Raw genomic sequence first — 26,037 nt, 5'->3', positions numbered from 1 at the left:
TCTTGCTTTTCTGCATCCTTTGCCAATTCTAATACTAGTAATAATAATGATACATATTTTTAATTTTTTTTATTTTGTTTTAAAAAAAAAAAAGAAAGAAAAACAAACAAACTGCAGTATGCTATATACAGCTACAGATAGCAGATTATTTTAAGGCATTATGTGCCATATATGAGGAGTGGGTCTAACTTAGATTGAAGCAAAGCTTAGTCTGTAATTGTAATCATGGTACTCTCAGGCATGATAAAGCAGATGAAACTATAGCAAGGTGTGCAAAGAGAAGCAGCAAGAAATTGTTTGCTTATATTAATATTAGTAGGGAAGGGATGGGTGACATTGGTATATTGGATATGACTGATGTAACTATTGATGACTGTGTAAGGCTGCTGACAAACTGAACAAATCTTTTGCATCTGTATCCACTCAAAGAAATTTTTAGAGATGAAGATACCAATATCTGTTTAATATTTACGGAAGTGAAATTACCTACAACTGTACCTCCAAGCGAAAGAGTGCACAGGGCTAATGGAATCTATCCAGTTATATTAAGTGAAGCTGCAAAAGAGTTAGTCAAACATTTAACCATAATAATGAGAACACCTTAGATTCAGGGGAAGTCGCTACATAGAGCTATAAGATAATCACTGTATGGATTTGTTAAAGGAAGATTATGCATAACCAGTCTAACCAGCTACTGTGAGGTCTGCACAAAGAAGTGGATGCAAAGAATAATTTTGGCATATACTTTGATTTCAGTAAATCGTTTGATACTGTACGACTCAAATGATTGTTGTATAAATTAGAACAGAGTGACATTATGGGTAAGTTACTGCACATTGTGGATGAATAACAGTTAAGTGATAGGAGGCAAATTGTGGTTATAAATAGGCACTACTTTGTGGGGTAATATGATGAATGAGGTACCAGAGGGAGCAGGAACCCCTTTTACTTATTTTAATATTTATTAATATTGATGTCTAAGTTTGCTGATGATACAAAGGTGGTCAGGGTGGCAAATAATAAGAAGGGTATTCTACGTCAAGAAGAGCTGGATAAGTTTGGGGAGATGGGTGGAAAAATTGCAATTGAAGTTTAACATTGTAAATGCAAAACACTGTACGGTCAGTTGTGGTAATGCGCATTTTCGCAACGTGAATTTGCTCCAACACGACTGATATATTAGGGAACACTGTGAGTATAACGCGGTTTTCACGTTGGCTCATGTGCACTTTCGTTTGTGAGTAACACCAGGTGAACCCAAAACCTGACACTAAATTGAACTTAGTGACCTGAGCAGCAATACATACAAGTTTATGATACTTAAAAAATGTCAAACGTCAAGTGTGTGAGATTTCCCATTTCCTGTAGTTAGCCTACAATATCCCGTGTTACAAGATAACATGGGATATTGTAGGCTGACTCATATTTTCAGGAGCTTATATTTTTCTGTTCGAACAGAAATTTCATGAGGCGGGATAGCATGAACAGAGAAGCAAATTTCTGGAGATCACTACCATAAAACAATAAAAACAATTTGCAGCTTCCAGTTTATTGGGCATTCCTGTTAGTGAAATCTATTATAAACAGGGTAGTAAACTCTGTCTTACTGCATTTGCGATAACACTGATAGCTGGAATTCTGAAATGTTTCCCTTCATGAAATCCTCAATTATATAAAAAACGTAAATAAATTTTCAGAATCTTCTCTTCATTCCTATTTTGTAAGCTTCATAAATTTGTCTCACTTGTACAATTTGTGCTTCCCATGTTTGTTGTTATTGATTGGTTATCTTTTTTACTGTTTTAAATTTTAAAATCCAAAAAAAAAAAAAAAAAAAAAATGTCAGTGAACAGAAATATCAGTTAATATGTATATGGGATGAGCAGCGCCTCCGTATCCAGATGGGCAGGAGCAGCAGTGCATAGCACATGCCAAACAACAAACAAACAATATGGGATGATTCTGAACTCTACCAACAAACTTTTAAGTGGGTGTTTGGAGGAAGTATCTGAATGTTTTGAGATAAGGAACCAACAGTCGCCGGAGCCATGATTTGAAGTAATAAGAGTTTATTTGTTTAATAGTATACCCCTTAAGGTATACAACTTTGTCTTGTACTAGTGTCATTGTTACCACCCCTCTTTCCACTCCCCCCTACTTTCATGTTGCTTCACTGTGTCACACACCGCCCTGCTCGTTACTTTAACAGTTAGTACGATGGAACGTATTACATATGCAGAGCTGGCTGATAATAAGAAGGGTATCCCATTGCAATCAGCTCGACCACCTTTTTTATGGTCGAGCTGATTGCAATGGGAGATCTGCTAGATGATGCTATGAAGTGAAATATCCATTGCGATGGCATCCTCATCACAGCACATTTTCGTCGGTAGACCAATGACTATGAGAGGCTGGATCATTCCGTGTTCCTATGTACGATACTGGTCATCTGCGGCATGTTCGAACACCTCATTTGGTAGAAATGATTCTGCATACATTTGCCGACATCCTCTCTACAAGTACTTGCCGTGTTGGATGTGCCTTAGACATAAGTCATTCAACTGTTTGAAGGGTTGTACATGAGCAACAGTTGCACCCTTACCATCCTCAGAAGGTGCAAGCACTCCTACCAGAAGATTTTCCGCACAGAATGGTGTTTACAAATTGGTTTCTTCAGCACTATACAGTAGACCCACAGTTTCCAGCTTATGTATCACATGTAGACAGCAGTCTTCACAAGAGAGGGGAATGTTGAATATGCCACATCTCGGATGAGGAAAATCCACATGTCACACACCAAAATAGACATTTACATTTGCTGTTAACATTTGGACAAGTATACTTGACTATGTGATAGGACCTTACATGCTTCCCCAACATATTGAATGGTATTGTGTACAGAGTTTTTCTGGAAGAAGTCCTTCCCGAGCTGCTAGATTGTGTGCCTCTGGCAATCCAAAGGCGTATGTAGTTTCAGCATGATGGAACTCCACCACACTTTGCCTCAGCAAAAGGTTTGAGCACCAATGGATCAGTTGTGGTGGTCCTGTCGCATGGCCAGCAAGATCACCTGACCTAACACTGCTGGACTTTTTTTTTTATGGGGCTTACCAAAAGCTTGGTGTACGACACTCCTGTTCAAATGAGATGGACCTTGTTGCTCGTATTATCATAGCCTGCGAGGAGGTGTGCACAACCCCTGGGATGTTAGAGCGAATACATCAGTCGATGGTGTGGCACTTACACTTTGTTGCAATCTTCATGGTCGACATTTTGAACAACTATTGTAAAGCATGTTTATTGTCATAATTAAATGCACCATAATACAATTATCATATCTTATTAACTTGTATACGGCTCAGCACGTTTTGTCCGATTACATAGTCAGGAGGCGTCACCATCCATGGGTTCCGTATCTCAAAACATTCAGATACTTCCTCTGAATACCCCCTTTGTTTGTAGAGTTCAGAATGACCCTGTATATTACAGTGCTATATTTAATGTAATATTTATTTATTTATTAGAAATTTAAGCTGTTTAAACCAGTGTTAGCAATTTTATTTGGTTTTTTTTTTAATGTTTTACTTACCAGACTGAACATTTTTTTTGAGTGCTCTGCTCCTATCCCTATTTTTCCCATAAGCCCTGTTGTTTTTAACACAGTACATGTGGAACACATGTACCACATTATAGCAGAACTGACTGTATTTGGATAGCACCAACTGAAGATTCTTGATAACAAAATTGGGGGTAATTATACAGACCAACGTGAACTTCTCTTAGCAGTACAAACAGGCTGCTAGAATAGCTCATATATCCTTTCAAGTGTGTATAGAAACTTTACGAACAGGGACAAAGGTATGATTATCTTATTGCATAATGCAATAGTTAGGCAATGCATGTAGTTTTGTAATCCACAGAAAGGATTGTAGATTTCTTGGTAAACAGGTGCAGAGAAGAACAATGAGTTTAATTGTAGCAAAACCTAGAGCCTAACCTAGGCCTCCGTAGCAAAGTGGTCAAGAGCGGGAGTGCAGTAGCAGACGCTCTTTGTGTAGAGCTGGAGTTCAAGCCCTTGACTGCTAAATATGGTCAACATGAATCATTTCCCTCAGCATGAATCATTGAAGAGGCTTCCATTATGCAGTGGATTGATAATGGTTGCACTTTGCTTTTTTCTTTTTTTTTTTCTTTTTTTTTATCCAAGAGATGAGTTCTGCAAATTTGCAGTGTGTCTGGAAAATGGGCAATTTTCAAGGAGACCTGATTGAAATATTTAAGTCTTTAAATGAATGCTGGTGGCATCTTTACTCATTCTTCAACAGTACACATAAGGAACATAAACTTAAAAATCGAAAAGGATAGTTCAGGATAGATTTCCAGAAATTTATTAATTGATCAAATCAATCCTTGTAATTTTATCAAAAGTGAACTATCCTTGTGAATTTCATTGCAACATGGCAGAGAGACATGACCATAGCCAAATGGTCATGGTTTGAGTTTAAAGTTACACACACACTATGTTCGAATCCACAAAATTCAGTAGTAGTCTTATACAGGATGATTTTTTATTCATCATACTATTTGTTTTTTTAGCAGCCTTGCCAGTTTCGAACTTTTCACACCAACAACACTGTTACGTAGTAGATAAGGTTTGAATATTTGGTTGGCAACATTGAATACTCCTCAGCTGATTTAAAGAAAATGGCAATGTGTAGCAGTGATCAAAAAATGTTGTTTTTTGTTTTTTGTTTTTTTAAGGAATACTGCAGAAGTGGCAATTCAGTTGTTTCAGCCCAAGGAAGATATCTGTAACACTTCCTCATGCTTGATGGACCAGCAAACCAAACATTGTTGAGATTAGTGGATTAGTTTCAGAATAAAACAGTGCCTTAGATGAAAAGAAAGGTCATTCAGCCAACCTTTGTTAGTAACTCCAGAGCAAGTTGATAAAAATCAAGAAATCTTACTGTGAAGCTAAGGCAGAGTTTGCATGATTTTCACAATGTATGAGGATGTTTTTCTGACAGTAAGGAAGATTTATTGAAACTACTTATCTGCATATCCTTACAAAATTCAGCTCAGCCAGCCACTATCATCAAATACAAAAGAATAGTGTAATAAATTTAATTGTCTAATGCCACCTACATGGTTTGAACTCTCAGGCTAGCTATTTGTGATATTATAGCTATGCCAAATCATCGATTCTAAGAGTTCTACGAATATTACTGTCATACGTTATGGTTTGCGTGACAAGTTAAATTATTAAAACATGTAAGTAGTGCTATAGTTTATAATCCTCTTCTGATACTGATTACACTGCTACAAGTTACTTAGAAACTTCCAGTATCTGCTATATCGATACAAAAACAGTGGCAGCAGAATTCGAATGCTACTATCGATACAATGCCAGCAGAAATCGACTGTGGTTTTCTATGCAATTACAAGGCCGAGTAATGAATAAATACACCATATTGATCAGAAAATCATAAAAAAATACTATACTACTAAATTTAAATTAAAAGTTATAAAAAAACAATTTCAAATAAATTAATAAAAACATCCACTTAGAAGCTTTGAATACATCTGTGCTCCCACTAGCCTCGCCAGCAGACTCATTTTATTTACATCTTTCATTGCACAAGGATTAGAGGATTTATAAAATAGCATAAGTTTTATCGCTAATGTGTTGCTCAACATAAGTAATGTTACACAATCTTTTGATTGCCTCAAAACCTGGTGCAGTTTTCTCTTTTTAAAATAAACGTTCTGGTGGGCATTTTTCCTCCCAGAGACCTGTCTCAGTGGCATTGAAAACTTTGTGGTGTGTATCTGTGCTCTTCAATAATTTTTTAAAATTCCTCTGCATGCTTCTTGGCAGCTGCATTATCAGTCGATTTCCCCTTGTATTCTTATGTTTTGTAATGAGTTTTTTTTAAATCACTCAAACCAATCTTTACTGGCAACAAACTCTGGGTTAACAGAAAATTCTCCATTTTCTCTTAAATGGTTATAAATTTTTAGTTCCTTTTGGTTAATTATGTTGCCATCTAATGGGATCCATTTTTTACTTCTATCATCAATCCAAATACTGAGCGCTTTTTCCATTTTCTCAATTATTGGTGCTCATGGATAAGCTGTCAATATTTGCAAAAATGAAAGATCCTGCAGTAACAGCAGTTCTTATTTCTGTTCATTTTTCTTTATGGTCCAGATCGTTGCTTCATATAAATTTAAACTTTTTGCAATGTTTGATAACCTTTTTGCTTTTTTAAGACGATACAAAATTTGTATCTTTGATTCTAGAGAAATAAAGTTTCTTTTGAGTGGTGATGTTTTACTTTCCATAAGCATAATTTAGGACTGGGATTTAATACACAACAAATAAATTATTCCAGTACAGTTCTTACAAAGTTTAGTAATACATACTCTGAAAAATTTATAAACAATCAAATAAAAATCAAAATAACCTTAAGTCACAAACTGCACGCTTCGAAGTCACAATTTTTTGTGATCTCAAACAAGCACTAATTCAAGAGCACAGAACCTAATATGGGGATTTCCTAACAAAACAAAATATGGGGATTTCCCAATAATAATATTTTTTGCATAACGACTAGCGAACTAACAGCGGGGATTCACAAAAAGAGTAGAAATGTTGAAAAATTACATCCAACATAATAGCAGGGTTCCTCCCGCACAAAAGCTCAAAAATACCATATATTATGCAAGGTTTGTTTCAATTCTCTCTGTGTTATAATGAAACTGTATTGTAGAAGTACCATGTTATAGGGTTGCCAAAATATATATATAAATATGTATATTTTGTAGATTGTTTGAAACAATGTCTTATATTATGTGAATTGTCATGAACTCTTTCAGTACTTGCTGGCATCTCTTATTCCTGTTTTCCCAATAATATACACACAGTTTATAATAGATGGCAGCGCAAAAATACTTTTGAAATTGAAGGAGATTGCAGTTGTTGGCCTCAGTTTTTTAGTTTGAACTTGCACAAGCTGAAATTGGTGAAATTTAAATACATAAATAACTGTAGATGGTATTGCATTAAAAAAACAAAAAAAGCAATGGCAAGTTTTTTCTTTTTAGAATTTTTTTAAAATTTTTATTTTATTTATTTATTTTAAAAGTATGAAGTTTCACTTATTTTACAAAATTGCAAAATTCGTGAACAAACTCATTCCACAGAGTTAGAACCAACTCTGTGGAATGAGTTTGTTCTGCTAGGAACCAATGTCCAGGATTTGGTTCATAGCAGAAAACTGTCTTGAAGGGGTTAAACTACCTAATTTCCTTATTTGTTTTGAATATTTTTCTAAATATTATTAGAGCATGAAACTGATTACACACTTGTCAGCTCAGTAATGTTATATCACTCATTTTCTTTCCCCAGGCTCGTAAATAGTATGGTTTTTTATGGGCTGTCTTTAAGTGCCTCTGGTTTAAGTAATAACGTGATAATTCGATTTGTTATACTAACGGCTGTTGATATACCTGCAATTCTGTTAACAGTATTGGCACTGAAATATACTGGTCGACGAACTGTACTTTGTATCGTTATGATAACTGGTGGATTACTATGTGGATCATCAGCATTTGTGCCAAAATGTAAGTATAATTAACTTAGCCAGCTTATCTGGGACAAAAAAAATAAAAAAAAATAATAAAATGTATAAATATAAAATCCATCTAACACTAGTGTCTATACAGAAACATGGACATTAAAGCATCTACATTTAAGCATTAATGTGTCATGCTTAGAAAAGACTGTTTATGCTAAGCATGGGAAATCAACTTTTTGTTTCAGTTTATTCTATTCGTTGGCGAAGTAGGTATTTTTGTTTATTTTATTATTTTTTTCCTTTTATATTCTGAATCTGTCAAAATACTCATTTTAAGGGAATTTTGTCAAATTCATTCACAATTTATAAGTTATGTTGATAAATTTTTTTTTTGTTTTTTTTTTTTTTATTTGATTATAAGGGTTTTTTTTTATTATTACTATAAAATCCAACATGCAGGTGGGGCAATTTGTTAATATGTAACCTGATTGTTCCTTGGCTCAGTTTACAAGGTTTTCTAAATGGTGGCTCACTGCCCACCTTGTCATGATATGCCAGTCATTTATATGCTTTTATGTATGATTTTATTCACTGAAGTTTTTATATGTTTTCTCCATAGCCTACATCTCCCAGAACTGTTTGATAGTATCTTACTCTAACCTGTCTACCTGCATAACACATTGGACACTCTCTCTCTCTCTCTCTCTCTCTCTCTCTCTCTCATATGTGGGTGGGTTAAAGTCGCCCTGGGCATGAAAAAAAAAATTGGAGCCAAAATTTTGTTTCAGAGTAACCCTCCTATACACATGTGCAGACACATAAAAATAAATACTTACATTTAATTTTACAAATATTCACCACTACTTTTTATGTTTTCTCCACAGCCTGCATCTCCCTCCTGTAAAAGTTGCTTTTACAAGAGGTGGGGATGCAGAAGTTACTTGTCAATGACAGCATTATCTTTGACAAAGTGTACCCCACAAAGTTCATCCTTCATAGAACTAATAGTGCAAGGTTAGCACTGTACAGGAGACAGGTATGAACAGTCCCCCTGAATTCTCCCTTGGCATTGGGTTTGGCACTATCAAGCTGAATAAGAAATTTTACTTTCCTCCCTGGCCTCACCCTTGCAATTCTTGTCTTCGCTTCTCTAGTATCTTCACATAGTGGACAGAATTGATCATTTTTCCCTGTTCCAGAAAATTCACAAGATATCCCTCTCATGCCTCAAAAAGAACACAGATTTTTCCAGCAGATGGCACTGAGCTTTGAATTTCTTCTTTATTGTAGAATGCTGTGTTGCCAATCCATGGACTGCTGCTGCTGTTTGACTCAGGTCTCATCTTCAGTGATTGTGCTGTTGTAGAAAATCATTCTGTATGCAGTTGATTCATATTTGATTAAAACTATATTAATTTCTCATTATTGGTTTAATACACATCTTTCCTGACTGATCTATTTAATTATTTTAATGATAGATCTGTTTTAGTGTATTTCTATGAAATACATTTCTCACTAAATAATTAGACTAACATTACAAGTGACTGGAAGTGAATTGATATTTGCAAAAAGCCCCACCATATGAATGGAAGAGAGAGAGAGAGAGAGAGAGAGAGAGAGAGAGAGAGGCAAAATTGTAAAATATGTATTAAAAAATATATATATGTGTGTGTATAGATTTTTTTTTTTTTTTTTTTTTTTTCTGTTTCAACAATTTCTCTCTCTCTCTCTCTCTCTCTCTCTCTCTCTCTCTCTCTCTATATATATATATATATATATATATATATATATATATATATATATATGTAAAAGTTTGTATTAATATATTGAATAAAGTTTGCATAAATGGATGTGAAAGTTGCACAAAGTGCCAGTAACTAGAAAGGTGAGGAAAGTATTGTAGTAGATTTGTGAAAGGTGAAAGAATGTTAATATCCTAAAGGTTATGATGAATTAAGAAAATTATGGGCTGAATTACCAAGCCAATAGAAAGTGGAAGAACTGTAAAGTAAAATTAGTGTACATCAAAATACTATTAAAATGAAAAAAAATTAAAGTAGTATAGCTGTCATCAGATATGGGGGAAACATATTTAGAAAATGGTCGAATGTAGGTAAGGCAAATATGCTTGATCTGATGTCAGCTGAAATAAATATTGAAATACCTGATAAATACATGATCAGGTATTTCATCAAGGGACTACACCTGACCATGTATCAGGAACTACATTTCTATACTTTAGCATTAGTAGAGGCATTTGATGCAAGAAAGCAAGCTTATGCAGCATCAGCCAAAAAAAAAAATAAATAAAATAAATAAATAAAAAATAACCACTTCCACTTCACTCGTCTGTTCGTTCGAAATACCTGTCCAGCTGAGCCTTAAACTTATTTAGGCTATCAACTTCCACGACAAGGGATGTTGTCCATACTTGTCCATAGTAGTAGTAGAAGAAAAGTGGATGGCCAAAAAGCAACAAAAATGAAATTAGCACATTCTAATACAGTATGGACAAGGTAGTCCCAACACAGTGTAATTTATATAGGTAAAAATAAGGATCAAGTTAGAATAAATATGTTTAATATATATATATATATAGAATTTAGTGTAGGATTTAATTTTGTATAGATAGGAATTCAGTGATTCAATAAATAAATTGGGTGAGGGCGAGGTATTAAATTGAGGATTGGAAGGGAAAAAGGAATATTTTAAATAAGTAAAGACAAAAAATAGTAATAGAAATAGGATAGTAGGAGAAAATTAAGCTAATAATTAATTGATTAAACAATTCAATTCAAGGTAGACAGACAAAAAAAAAAAAAAAAAAAACAAGACAAAAAAAATATCTACACACACACACACACACACAGATATATATTTTTTTTTAATACAAATTTTACAATTTTGCCCCTCTCTTTCTCTCTCTTCCATTCATATGGTGGGGCTTTTTGCAGATCTATCATCCTCACCCAGTTTGTCTGAAATGTAAAATAATGAACCAGTGTGTACTATCCACCATGACTTAATGAAAGTGAAACTTGGGCACTCACCAAAAGAATGAAAGCGAAGAATGGAACGAATTATATTGGGAATCAGACTGTTAAATAAGAAGAGAAACACGTGGATTAGGCAGCAAACTCAAGTAAAGGACATTCTTATCAAAACTAAAGAACTAAAATGGTCTTGGGCAGGACATATAGCTCAAAGACATGATGACAGATGGACTAAGAGAATAACAGAATGGTAGCCAAGAGGAGCTAGAAGACAATGACAGAGATGGACAGATGAAATTCAAGATTTTGTGGGTAGTAAATGGATGGCCATTGCACAAAACAGAAGGAACTGGAAAGTTGCTGGAGAGGCCTTCGTCTTGTAGTAGATTGATAATGGCTGATAATGATACGACTGAGATGTACCATGTCTTCGATATTTCTACATTCTAATATGAATATATTAAAATTTGTTTAGTAATAATATATTAATACTCTAATATATACAGGGACATTTGTCAATTTTCTGAGAAATAATGTATGCAGTTTAAATAATAATGTCAATTTCTTGCTAATTGTTTAAACTTTTTTGCATAATGTGCTTCTTAGCACAGTGGCGGATCCAGAAAAAAATGACAGGAGGAGAACCATTTGTGACAGGGGAGCACGATTTTGTGCCTTGTTTTTGCACAAACAAAGAACAAAATGATGCACAGAATAAAACATATGTGACACTCAAACATAATGTGATTGGTAGACACAGGCACACAACTAAAGTCTGAATTACTTTGAAGTAAATATTACGCACAACCAAACTGCATGACGCCTCAAGCTAGAATGGTGATGACATCAACATCACTATTGCCAACTGTGGTCAGTTGAAAATAGCTGAGCCACAATGCAAAAATAGATAAAATCCTATGTTAAGAATGAAAGAAAAAAAAAAATATATATTTTTATTTTATTTTATTTATTTTTTTTTTTTTGCTGAAGGGAATTTAAACGATTGGTGTATATTCTCCGAAAATTGACAGGGGTTGCACGTGTCCCGGTGCCCCTACCCTGAATCCACCACTATCTTAGCAGATTGCATCTTTTCTTGGTAAACTGATTTTTTATTTTATCCTTTATTTTTGTATCACACTCATGAGATACAACAATATCTCATGAGTGAGGTGCTTGATCCCCTTTTACATAAGCCTTTAACAATGTCAGTCACAGACATCTTAAGGTATGTAATTCACAAATCATGATTTTTCTGGTATAAGGGGCATTTCTGATATGCTAGTGTTCTCATTCCTTATGAGAACACTAGCATATCATAGATTTTACTGGAATACTCCCATTGGATGGATTTTTATAGTAAATATTCTAATAGCGTATAAATAGTAAATATGGAAAATCTTGTCTTTGGTAGTGAACTGTGAAAAGATGCAAGTGTGAGTTTCACATTTAAAGGTGTTCTGACAATAATTCCATATGTTGGTAGGGATAATTACTTCACACAAATCTGAATGCCTGTTGAAAAGGAAATCTGTCCCTAAGCCATCCTTTAATTGGTTAAAACATTCAGAAGTAATTTTTCCTTATAAAAGTTAATTAGTGGCTGAACATCCATTAAACCCATTTGCCTAAAAATGATCCATAGCTGTGGACTAAAAACGTGCTTCCCCCACAACTTGCAACTGTTGTCTATTTATAGAAATTTAGAATCATTGCAAATATTATGTGTAATGTGAGTTCACTTGTGCAACTGTTTTGTGACAGTGTTACTATATAGGAAATTTCTGAAATGCTGTATATAGATGCACATAACAATCATTTAATACTGGCTCTGAAATTTCCTTAAAGAATGTCCTTAAAAGAATTTTTCTATTTCAGTATATTCCTGGCTATCTGCTCTGCTTGCTGTGACAGGCAAAAGTGCAGTTGCTGCTGCTTTTGCAGTCATATTTGTATATTCTTCTGAAATATATCCAACAACAATGAGATCCACAGGAATTGGACTAGGAAGCATGTGTGGTTACTTTGGTGGTTTTTTTGCTGTTTCTATTCGAGAATTGGTAAGATATATGTTATTTTTTCTCATTTATATTTTTTATGGGGTATATAACATGATTTTTATTCATCATGTTATTTCTTTTCTTTGCAGTTTCATAAGCTTAAAATTTTTCTTACCAAAAACATCATCATTACTCTGTATCAAATGGTTTGGAGGTTTGATTGGCAACATTGAAAACTACCAAGTTATCTGGATGAAATTTTTGACAGCAGGATGGTTTTTAATTGCTGTCCTGAGGTGTATGGCAAAGGACTGGTGTGGCCTCCAATGTCACATGAATATACCCATGTGATTTTTACCTCTGCGGTTATCTAAAACACTAAGTGATTCTGAAGAATCCATGAAACATTCCTCTGCTGAAGAAAACGAATGAAGATACATTTTTTGTTTTGCGTTGGGGAAATATTGGCTCACATTTTTTGCAGCTTCACTCTCCGACTGTGACGCATTAAACATGTTATGGCATGAATTTCCCAACACTGCCAGATATTTCCCCAATAATTCAGTTGTTAATTTCTGTTTCTAAACTATATTTTATGTTCTTCAGCTGAATAAAATCGTATGCTGAATAAAAAATTACCCCATGTAAGAATCAATTCTGTAATTTAGTGCTGTATTAGCATTAGCAATAGTACAGGCATACCATGAAAGAAAGCAGACTTAGATAGAATCAGCCAAAAAAAAAAAAAAAAATAAAATAATAAAATAAAATAACACCTTCCCATTTCACCCATCCATTCCCTCCAAATGTTTGTCTAGTTCTGCTTTGAACTTATTTAAGATGCTGACCTCCACTACAACAAATGGAAGTTAGTTCCAAATATCAACCACCCACTAGCTAAAGGCAAATTTCCGCACATCTATTCTATAATTGTCTTTCCTCAATTTGAATTTATGCCCTCTCAGGTTCTTAATCTGAGCAAGAGGAAGAATCCATTAGCATTGAGCTTGCTCAATCCATTCAAGGCCTTATACACCTCAATTAGATCACCTCACAGGTGCCTAGTCTCCAGAAGCTGTAATTTGCAGAACTTAAGCCTTTCTTGGTAACACGAACCCTTTGTTCCACTCACCAATCTTGTTGCCCTTCTCTGTACTCGTTCCAGCAGCTCGACATCTTTCATAAAATCTGGCCTCCAGACCTGTACGCAGTATTCAAGGTGTGGCCTGACAATTGCCTTATAAAAGGGGACAGTTATCCCCTTATTCCTGCTAGCAAAATTCCTGTATATCATTAATAAGACACCATGAGCTACTCTCACAGCATTTTTGCATTTCTCAGAAAACTTCATATCTGATTGCACAATTATCTCTAGGTCCTCTTCATTCTCCACTACCTTTAGTGTAGTACCACCCAGTTGATACATTACTCTGGGGTTACTTCTACCCATATGTAGTACTTTACATTTGTCAATGTTAAACTTCATTTTCCACCTTTCAGCTCAACTGCTCAACTTCTCCAGATCTGGTTGCAGTAGCGTACTATCATTACTGTCATTAACAACCCTTCCAAACTTCATATCATCTGCAAACTTTGACATTAAGCTTGATATACCTTCATCAATATCATTGATAAATTTACAAAACGGCAGTGGGCCCAGCACTGAACCTTGAGGGACACCACTAATAACATGAGTCCATGTAGAGCAGTGTCCATTAATAACCACTCTTTGTCTTCTCCCACTCAACCATCCTTTTATCCACTGTAGCAACTTGCCCTTAATGCCATACTGCTCCAATCTGTAAAATAGTCTTCCATGTGCCACAAAAGCCTAAAATCCAAGTATATGATTTCAAAATTATTCTTTGAATCCAGTTCCTTTGTGACCACATCATAGTGTCCAATCAAATTTGACAGACAAGACTTCCCCTTAACAACCCCATGCTGTGTCTGAACTATAACTGCAGTCTTGTCTAAATGATCCTGCACCGCTTCTTTAACCAGTGACTCCGTTATTTTCACTGGAACAGAAGTTAGACTAACAGGTCTGTAATTACCCGTGTCACCCTTTGTGAATTGGGGACACATTTGTACACCTCCAGTCCATGGGGACCTCCCATGAGCCCAAGGAACCCTTCATAAAAAAAGTGCTAAAATATCCAACGGGTAAAGAAAAGTTGCGTACCACCGAGTTAGGGTACAGTTCAAGGCCCAGCATGGCAGAAGGAAATAAACAAAAAAAAAAGTTATGTTTATACTATGCATTTTATCACTAACTCATAGAAGTTTGCAATTAAACATTTTGATCATGAATACAATCATTAACCAAATTTAGCAATCACGTGTACTTGAACCATGGTCAACTGAAACGCGTGTGCTGCTGCTGCGCTCTGACTCTGACCACTCAGCTATATCATGCCTATCTCCCTTAGAAACAAAACTATCAAGAAAAACCTTTGGTGGCGGGGAAGAAACATGGATTATTGGTTAAGCAATCTATAAAAAGTTAAAATCTATAGAATAAAAATCACAGGCGATTTATTTCTTCAAATAACTAATCTCAAAATTGATACTAATAAGACTTCCTTTGACATAAGACAACTGTGCCCCTATGTAAACATCTACAGATGACAATTCTACATTGTACTGACTCTGTCTATCGACTGTTAATGCTTGAACTTCAATCATCTCCAGAAATGAATCAAAATAGCCTACTGACAAAGTTCTGACTTCCAGTTATCGCGGATAAAATCTATTTCCTTATATCAATGCACCGAATAACCAAATACAATGTATATTAGAATTATCAGATTTACACAATTTAACATGCATCTTTACTATTAAAATTACTTTATACATTTAATAATTCTATTGAAATTTAAAATGCATTTGAATAATTTCATGCAACCCCAAGTTATAAATCAATAAAAATTATCCAATATTCTCATTGCTGATGACTTGTTCAAAATATTGTCATAACAGCCAAGCGAGAAAGAAAAAGGATCCATGAACTCTACGATCACATTGACTGACCTAGGAGGTCAAAATTGGAAAGTTAAAAAAGCATAAATCCATGGCACCAGTTGGTAATTGTTATAGATAAAATATTAGCCAATTTTTTGTTATCGAAATGAAATGAGCTAGATTAATATTAAGTAACTTAGCCAACCAAATATTAGAAGAGAATATCATAAGTTACTTAACAGTTACTGTTATGATATGTTGATTACCATTCAGTTACCAAACGTATATAAGTTAAAACCTTACCATCTCTTGAAATTAACGGAACAAAAAACATTTCAAAAAATGATAGGCAGGCATCTATTTTTTTATAAAATATGCCAAGCAAAATCCTTTCCAATTCTGGAAGACCATTTAATGTTTTAAACAAGTTTTTGACCATGTAGTTGTCATCTATGGTATGTCATCATCATCATCATCATCATCAGCCATTTTCAATCCACTGCAGGATGAAGGCCTCTCCAGCAACTTTCCAGTTTCTTCTGTTTTGAGCACTGGCCGTCCATTTACTACTCAAAAACTCATGAATTTCATCTATCCATCTCCGCCTTTGTCTTCCAGGTTTTCTTCTAGCTCCTCTTGGGTACCATTCTGTTATTTTCTTAGTCCATCTATCATCATGTCTTCGAGCTATGTGTCCTGCCCAAGACCATTTTAGTTCTTTAGTTTTGATAAGAATGTCCTTTACTTGAGTTTGCTGCCTAATCCATGTGTTTCTCTTCTTATCTAACAGTCTGATTCCCAGTATAATTCGTTCCATTCTTCGCTGTGTAGTTCTTAGCTTCTCTTCCATTCTTTTGGTGAGTGCCCAAGTTTCACTTCCATAAGTCATGGTGGGGAGTATACATTGATTCATTATTTTACGTTTCAGACAAACTGGGATATTGCTCTTCAGTATGTGACTATATTTCCTGAATGCTATCCATCCAAAATTTATTCTTCTCTTGACTTCCAGCCATTTATCATTATTACAGCTAATAACTTGTCCCAGATAAGTATATGACTCCACCTTTTCAATTACTGCTCCTTCAATCATTATTTCCCTTTCCGTGGCATACTTGTTCATCATTACTTTTGTTTTAGCCATATTCATCTTTAGTCCAAAATCCTTACTAACTGTGCATAACTGATTAAGATTTTCCTCTAATTCTTTGGGATCATGGCTTATGTCCACAATGTCATCTGCAAATCGTAAATGGTTTAAGTACTCTCCGTTCACATTGACTCCTTTCTGCGACCAGTCTAATCTTCTGAAAGCTTCCTCAAGGGCAGCAGTAAACAGCTTCGGAGATATTGTGTCTCCTTGTCGAACTCCTTTCTCGATTTTAAATTTCCTACTGTCTTTGTCTAGTCTAATAAAGGATGTAGCACTCTCATATATTTTCTTCAAAATCATAATATATGGAGTATCTGTGCCTTGTCTTTCCAGTGCCCGAAACATTGCCTTATGCTGTATGGAGTCAAATGCCTTTTCATAATCCACAAATGCCAGGCATAATGGTGTTTTATATTCATTTGCTTTCTCCATTAGCTGTGATGTTACGTGAAGGTGATCCATAGTTGAGAATCCTGTCCTAAAGCCAGCTTACTCTTTCGGTTGATTCTCATCAAGTATTCTTTCTAATCTGTTAGTAATGACCCTTGTGAACAACTTGTAGATATGGGATAACAAGCTAATTGGTCTATAATTTCCAATTTCTGATTTATCTCCTTTCTTATGCAGCAAAACTATGATTGCATTATTCCACTGCTTAGGCATCACACCTTTTCTAATGCACTTTGTGAAGAGCCTTGCCAGTTTTTGTGTTATGTCTCTTCCTCCCAAATTTAACAACTCTACAGTAACTTCATCTTCCCCCGGGGCTTTCCGATTCTTCATTTTCTTCAATGCATGTTCTACCTCATCAGGAAGAATATCGGGTATGTCGTATGTGTTGCTACTTTGCAATCCATCTTCCTCACTGCTGGTATCATTCCCTCGTTCCTTGTATAATTCTCTATAGTAGTCTTCTGCTATTTGAATTATGCTTTCTCTGCTGTTTATAAGTACACCATCGCTATATGGTATGTATACACACAGAAAGCATTCCAAAACAGGTCTTGTGACTATTCTACACCAGAAACAACTATATTTTTCCAGAGCGCATTTTCGAAACATTTTGTGATAGTTGTAGCATGCTTGACGACAAATGACAACAAAAATATAAAATCCTATGATAGTGCACCTCCGGATTTTCCAAATCCGGAAGTGCACTATCATAGAAGTATAAAGAAGAAAAATACAGCTTTTCGATGTTAATATGAACCAAATCATCAAAGTTCATCTTCGTATATTAGCATTTTGTTTGTTATATACAAGCCTTTCCAAAAAAGACAACTACAGTTTTAATTTAATATATTTACAGATATATATATATATATATATTATATATATATATATTCTCTCGTATAGGCTAATATGCAAATGAAGATAAAAACGAGTTACGTGGATTTGGAGCTGGTGAGTACGGTGTCCCAGTCCTCTGATTATCGACCATGAACCTAATCACCTTACACTTGTTGATTGTACACTTGTGTTATACTGGGGGGGGGGGGGGGTTATATATACTTCTTACTATTTATTATTATTATTTTCGTTCGGACTTCTCTGGACAACACATCTGTATGGCGGGACGTTTTCCTTCCTTAATCATTTGTTCAATGATAACCCCAGTATACTCATGTGATTGTCTAGTGGTTTTTCATATTAGGACAATGGTCTCGGCCCTCGGTAACCCTATTCAACGGCAGGGAATAGGAAAACTGCAGCTTTGACCAGGGCGTTGTGTCAATACCCAAACTCTTTCCAATTCTAGGCAGAAATTCGAGTACCCGCAATAAAAGTTCTATATATAATTCTTTACTTACTCATTCGTGTGAATGGAGAATAGGCTTGAGGCATATGTTTAAAACAAAACATAGTTTAATGCAATCTATTACAGAAATGGTACATATTTAATAACTACCGCCCTAGTGGCAGTGACAAGCAAATCCTAAATCATTTGGTTACAATAATATAAATTGATTTTTATGGAAGTATTTAAGAGTTCTTAGCACTATTGATATTTTGGAAATTAATGGGCTCTTCACATAGGTGTTCTTCGTGTGGATACTTCATCTCAGGCAAGAACTGGCATGTGACATAGTTATACAAACGTGATGGGTGTCAATACTAAACTATCGCGCATAAGATGTGTTTTAACTTATTGTGCACTATTTTATCTATCGTTAATTGTGATAGACGACCATCTAAATGATGTGCTATTTAAGATAGCGGTATTAGGACATTTTACAATTTATCAATGCTAACATAATTAATTATATTATTGAGGAGTAAGGTTTATGTATAGCTGTGGGATGACTTACCTAAATACGGATGACTCATTCTACGGGGGGCGGAACTCGGTGAGGGGATTCCGTGCTTTCGCAGCCTTCCTTCGGGTTCTGCTATCTTCGCTCGCTCATTCTGTATCTTCTTGCGCTGTTCTTCAAGCTTCTCTCTGTACAGTCATTCTGTAACGTAATTCCCGTTTCCAAAAACTACTGTATTTTTTCACTCTCTCTCATACAGACTAACTAACCGACTGCTTCTACCAAAAGCCACCACAAAACAACAACCTTTCGCTCATCGTCCACCAGGGTATATGCTCCTTATCGCATGAACTTTCGCCTCACACCGAGCTTGAACTAGGGTGGGACACTTTTCTCACGCGGTCAACATCAGACACACTGACCAGTATTTGTCAGGGAGAGCGAAGCTCGTATTTTCGTGGACTTGTGAACTTACTTCTACGTAGCGACTGTTATCTTCAGTTAGGAAAATAATGGCAAAGGGAATTTATAACTGAGAAAGCAACTAAGTCGAATTTTACCATTCTATATTTGACAAGAAACTGATAGCGGTTACTCATGTACGATTGGCATTTATATTTTCTGCTGAAACGGTCAAAACAACTCTTTAGCAAGAAGGGGCACAGCAAAGGGGGAGGGGAGGGAAATGCATGGGAAATATCTGTAAATTAATATGAAAAATGTGGGCATTTTACACTCCTCGCCACTACCGCTGAGGATTTCAGTCGGGGTACACAACTAAGACTGAAATTCTCGACGTCCCTACTGGGGCTTTGACTTTTGTCAGGGGGGGACAACATAAACATTCCTCCTCTTACAGTATGTAAAAGAAACTTAATTACTAACATATTATATGGATATAATCAAATAAAATACAAGACAAACAAAACAAAGCGTATAGCACTTAGTTCACTGTGTGGACTTAATGTATTCACACTTCTCAATGCTGTTCGCTCTCCACATGGAGGCCATTGTCTGCACCCATCTGTTGAGAAATTGTTTTTTTTTTTTTTTTTTTTTTTTTTTCTCACCACTAAAGTCCGTGCTTCAGTTAACAGTTTCCCTGGTTTAAATAAGTGAGCATTTTGAAGCACAACAGAAAACAGATCTGGACTTCCAGGCTGAGGTTGTCAGGCAGTAAAAGAAAAGTTCTTCTGTGGTCCATGATTCGGTGAGGTTATTCTTCAGCAGGCTGGAGACACACTAAGGGAGCTTATCCCTCCAAGGAATGTTCTGGGCACTGCTTTTGTTCATAGTCCTTACTTGTCTCACAGAGACGACATAAAACATAAACAATCATACAATTAGAAACTGTCCTCAGGTCATGGACACAAAGCATCTGAAGTTAATTAACAAGTACATTGTAATTGTATACATGTAACTAAACATCACAATAATATAAACATGAACTAATAACTAAAATGGATCATTGCAACATACATAAAAGAAATATCATATATGTAAGGTTGTGCAAGAATACTAAAGTTAGGTCTATTTTTGACTATTGTAGACATTAGCAGTATCCTTACACAGAAATGAATGGAATTACAATCTCTTCTGTCTCCACGTTTGGCCTTGTCTTTCTTGGCTGTTAACACATGGCCTTGTGGTAAACCACTTTCACTATTCAGTTCTCAGGAAGAGCTTTTCTTGCCTTCACTAGACCGATGAATTCCAGCCACTGGGTGCAAAGGTTCACTGTGCGGACTGCACAGTGGTCTGCCAGGTGGTTCCAGGGATAATGAAAGGGATTGTTTCTTGCATCAGGCAAGAATTCTGGATCGGGACAGGAGAAGACTTTAGCATCCACCACAGTCCGGAAGGGAAGGACTTTTTCCAGGCTTCGTGCCTTTCTTTCTCCTATAGCTATGATCGTTTGGTATGGCTTCGTAAGGATGCTTAACCATGATCCGAAATGCTGAGATGCAAACGCTCCTGCCTTTGGGGTTGATGCAATATACTGATGGTCCCAACTTACTAGGGCAATCTCCTCTACTTTGAGTGCACTTTCTTGGTTACTGGCAAATAGAAAATCAATGACGATCCACTTCGAGAAAGGAGGAAGTGATCCAAGGGGGTGTGTCGTTGGTGACCGGGGAAGGGCAGGTGTGCACCAGGTTGGGCGGACAAAGCGATTCACCATCCCAAGTCTATGTTTTGAAACCTGCACCTCACCTTTCCAATTTAGGAAACTTCTCGTGCCATGGTTCTCATAGTGGCAGGGAAAACGCATTTCCAGGGCTGCCTTAAGTTTCCTCCTCATGGGTTGAGACCGCCTTACTTCCTTTTGTTTCCGCTCTTGCTGGGAAAGCTGCTGCGGGGTTAGAATCAGCTCAGCTCCAGAAGACTCCTGACAAGGACCTATGGATTGATTAGGCGCTGGGATCTCCCTTTCTGTGGTGGTCACCCTCTGTATCCAACGTAAAGGTGCTAGGAGGAAGGTCAGCATTCTAGCGATGAGGCATCGTACAGACCTGTGAAACTCCACCATCGCGACTAAACAAGGACGGATAAACACGACTAGTTAGTGAAGAAAATACTTCTGTTTATGCATTCCATCCATCCTCTCTTCCATACTAAAGATTTGCCCCACTTACACATCTTTTCCTCCTTATACTTTTGAATCCCGGGTGAGGGAGTATTTGGTACCATACATACTCCGCATTTACCTTTCATTCATTCTTCCTGCTCTCACTCACAACCTCAAATGTCACTTTCTTGGTTTCCTTGCATACCTCTCCGAAGACGAATTACTCAATTCATTTGCAAAATCAAACATGCCATGCATGGAAAAAAAAATAATATCCCCATCAGAAAACAAAAACTTTAGAAATCATTCTCTTATTTTAAAATAGCCCTTGATTCTCCTAATTAGCACAATGTTTTGTTTATCAGCAGTCTGGATTTTTGAAGGCACGAACATGAGTACACTACTTCAGCAATCTTGTTTCTGTTTTTTTTTTTTTTTTTTTTTTTTTATAGTCAATATTACCTATATGTTTTGTTCTATATTGACCTTCTTACATTAATGCACTATCACTTACTCCCTACTGTCATACATGATGAAGTTCTCATTAGTAGGTAAACTTTATTCAAAAAGAAATTATTGACGGAATTAGAATTCTGATTAATATTGTTTTGAGGATTTCTTTCCACAGTAAAGTTTTTTTTTTTTTTTTTTTTTTTTAATATATATTATTTATATATATGTAGTACAAGAAGATGGATCCCAAGTCTAGATCTTGAAGTTCAGAAGTTACCTCCTATTCACTTAAATTTTTTTTTTCTCTGGAAAGTGATAAAAACAACTAGTGACTGGGAGGAACCAGCCGTCCCCAGGCCAATTGCCCTATCCTCTCTCCAAAAGAAACCAAATATTATCTCCCTCTTGTTCTCCTTTTTTTTTTTTTTTTTTTTTTAGGATCCTCTCTCTTGACTTTTGGATTTCGATGTGCAATGAGAGAGAGGGAAAACAAAAAGTGACTAGGGGATTTCCGGACATTCCCTCAGCCACCTGTATCCTTCCTCTCTCCATTTTTATACCGCATAATTTCATAAAGTCTAGATATATTTGGTGGAGAAAGGTGTTTGCTTTAATAGTATTAGCTCAATGGTCATATTTGAATAGAATTCGGATACAAAATCTCTGGTTTTTTTTTTTTTTCAAGGTTCATTGGAGTGGTTCGTGCTTCTGTGTGAGATTTATAAAGATAAATTAATTCTATTTTCCTACTTGTGCCATGTCATTCAATTTGCCATCCATTTATCTGGCTGCTGATAAAACACACTGCCAGAATCCAACAAAACTGATCAATTTCTTCACCTCTGTGGTCAGTTATGTACTTTGATCCTTTTCTTATCATAACTTCGCTTATCCCCTCTCTCTTTCTCTTGAAATAACACAAGTGTTTTTTTTTTCACATTAGTACAGGAAGATGATCTACTTATCTAAAATCTTGATCTCCTGATGTCATAAATTTTTTTTTGTACTGGTAAAGTGGTATGTAAATTAAAAAGAACCCTTTTCTCAATAGTCCTACCACAGTTTAAGCAGAAATGCAAATTACATTCCCAATCATTCCTCATACTCTCCTCAAAAAAAAAGACTTGTGCTTTCTCTTCACATCTGCTCCTATAGTTCTCAGTATTCTCTGTCCCTTTCATCTCATGCATTATTATGCAGGGGATGTGTATACAGGTGTATATCCCTTCCTCCTTCTCCGATTTAGCTATTAGATACAGAATCGGAATCGAACCTTTTGTACATTGAATGCCTTACAAGAATGCTAAAAAGATTTTTTTTTTTTTTTTGAATTTTCTGGTACTGGTTCTCAAACTGGTCGTTCGGTGTACACAACTGTCTTGCCAAAGCATTCACTTTGCTAGCAACTGCAATTATGGCTTGTTTCTCCTTGAAATCGATACACTTCGCTATCCTCACTTTAGTCTCTCCAGGCATCTCTCAGAATACCTGCCAGATCAGAACTACTGCCATCGCTTGGTCGAAGGTATCTCTCAGCAAGATGTGGACCCAATATCCACTGAACTGCTCTTTCTATCCTATCTGGTGGCTCGCTTTGGCTTGTGTTTGCTTGAGTGTTGTTACTCTGATCTGGGGTGACACCTCTTTCTGCTTCAGCTACATTGCTGGGAGTGTCAACCACTGTATCTGCTCTTTCCACTGAAGCTGTCTCTGGTACTAATTCCTCAGTTTGTGACTGGGACACCACAATTTCCTTTGGTGGGGCATGAATTACTCGGTCGCGACTACGTAAATTATATCCATGGGTCTGAGTAGGTACTTGCTCAGCTCCCTCAGGTCTCACTGAATGCTCTGTCCTTGGTTGGCCCTCCTGATTTCTTTGTGGGAGGGATGACAATGGGATTGATATGGGTAAGCTTGTCGGATTGATCCTTGTTGGTCGGGGAATTATAGGTGGGATAAGATCACAATCCTCCACTAAAGGTTCATCAAAGATCCATGTCTCTTTGGGCACTGATGGAGTGCTTGTTTGGTCTGGTGAATTGCTATCCTCTGATTCCCCTGACTCCTCTACTCTCAGTTCGGGAAACACTTTCCTGTCAATAACCTTTGTCAATCTGTCCACGTGCACAATTTGTTTATCTTTTGGGTTATACAGGTGCTGTATTTCATAATTCACTAATGATGGCTGACTGATCACACGGTAGGGACCTGTGCTCAAACGAGCCAATTTCTTTGTAGTGCCCGGTTTTATCTTAGGGGTAAAAAGATAAACAAGGCTTCCTACACGGATGTTTTTGTCTACTGCAACGGATGCTCTACGATCCTCTTGCCTCTGCACTGCCTCTTCCAAGTGTTGGGAGACGATTTCATAGGATCTGCGAAGGCGTGCACACAATAGTTCTGCATAGTTTTCCAAAGACGCATATGAATGTCTCTCTTTGGAATGCCATAAGTCAGATGGCAACACCAAATCTCTGCCATACATTAAAAAGTTTGGCGATTCCTGTGTGGAACTATGAATTGCCGCGTGGTACGCAGCGATTGCTAGTGGGGCCATGACATCCCAGTCCGTTTGAGACTCGTTCACTACATGAGACAGGATGTTTGCCAAGGTGCGGTTTAGACGTTCGACCTTTGCATTGGCTTGGGGGTGGAAGGAACTCGTATGAAGCTGATGAATATCTAGCTTTTTACACACCTGTCGTAACAGTGATGACATGAAGTTAGTGCCCTGATCTGTTAGGATGTATTTAGGAATCCCATGTCTCGAGATCACATTGCTTATGAAAGCTGTGGCCACTTCCTCAGCCTTCTGGGTATGCAGTGGGATCACTTCTGCGTAACGGGTAAAGTTGTCTATTGCTATCAGTAGATACTTGTGTCCTTTCAAAGTCATTGGAAGGGGTCCCAAAATGTCCAAGGACACTCGGACCCAAGGTGAGTTCTCATTAGGAACTCTCATCAGGGCTGCTTTTGCCTTAGGGTTATACCCTCTACGCTCTAAACACGAGGGACAAGACTCCACATAATTCTTGACGTCGCCAAAAAGGCCTGGCCAGAAAAAGTGTTTTCTAACCTTCTCTAACGTCTTGTGTAGGGCCAGGTGGCCCCCGCTGAGAAAACCGTCGTGACAGGACTTCAACACTTCTGCTTTCAAGCTGGTTGGAACTACTAACTGTTCACAGGGCTCTGAGCGAGTAGCTCCATGGTCAGGTAAAGTGTAGTGATACAGTATCCTGTCCTCACTCAGATAGAAGGAATCTGGGACTTTGCTTGTTGCCTGTAGTGTTCCTTCTAATTGCTCAATTAACTCCTGCAAATTAGGGTCCTCTCTTTGGAGATTCCTAATCAAAGTTCTGGTTTGTTGTTGCGGCATGATCAGTGACTCTATGGTGGGATTTGCTGCTATAGGAGCAACTAATTCAGCAGTTTTGGATTTCTTAAGCCCCTTTTGTCTTTCCTCTTCCTCTAACACTGGCCTTGAAAGGAAATCGGCATTTGAGTGAAGTCGACCCGGCCTGTATATGATTTTGAAATTGTATTCTTGTAGAAGCATACTCCAGCGAGCTAATCTGGGGGATGGATTCTTTAAGTGAAGAAGATAGCTTAATGGTTGGTGGTCTGTTATTAGTGTGAAACTGGAGGCTATTAAGAATGGTCTGAACTGTGATACCGCAAAGACTATTGCCAAAGCTTCCTTTTCTGTGGTACTATACATAGTCTCTGCTTTCTTTAGTAGTCTGGAGGCGTAAGCGATTGGCTGTCTTTGATTTTCGTCAACTTGTTGCTCTAGCACAGCCGAGATTGCATAATTAGATGCGTCAGAGGACACAAAAAATGGTTTAGAAAAGTCAGGGTAAATCAATAGGGGTGGTGTGGTCAAAGCGACCTTCAGCTTGTCGAATGCCTCTTGGGCGGCACTGTTCCATAAAAAGGGGGTGTTCTTTTTTGTAAGTTGGGTTAGCGGCCTGACTATCTCTGCGTACTCTGGGACAAACTTTCTATAAAATCCTGTCATCCCAAGAAACGATCGCACTTGCTTCATTGTTCTTGGCTCTCGACAC

General features: G+C 36.7%; 1 protein-coding gene across 2 annotated transcripts in view; it reads left to right on the top strand.

The window, feature by feature from the left end:
• Nucleotides 1–26,037, top strand: part of LOC150085601 (organic cation transporter protein-like) — a 302,555-nt gene that overhangs the window by 147,712 nt on the left and 128,806 nt on the right. For both annotated transcript variants that reach the window (XM_090373385.1, XM_090373384.1), the window contains exons 8-9: nucleotides 7,415–7,629; nucleotides 12,455–12,636. In XM_090373385.1, the coding sequence (XP_090229511.1) occupies nucleotides 7,415–7,629; nucleotides 12,455–12,636 (397 nt within the window). The remainder of the gene's footprint in view (nucleotides 1–7,414; nucleotides 7,630–12,454; nucleotides 12,637–26,037) is intronic.

Source organism: Mastigoproctus giganteus, chromosome 5, assembly GCF_048544385.1.
Source record: "Mastigoproctus giganteus isolate SK-2022 chromosome 5, ASM4854438v1, whole genome shotgun sequence".
Classification (NCBI taxonomy): Eukaryota; Metazoa; Arthropoda; class Arachnida; order Uropygi; family Thelyphonidae; genus Mastigoproctus; species Mastigoproctus giganteus.
The sequence above is the reverse complement of the archived record's forward strand: the minus strand, read 5'-3'. Positions and strand labels throughout refer to the sequence as shown.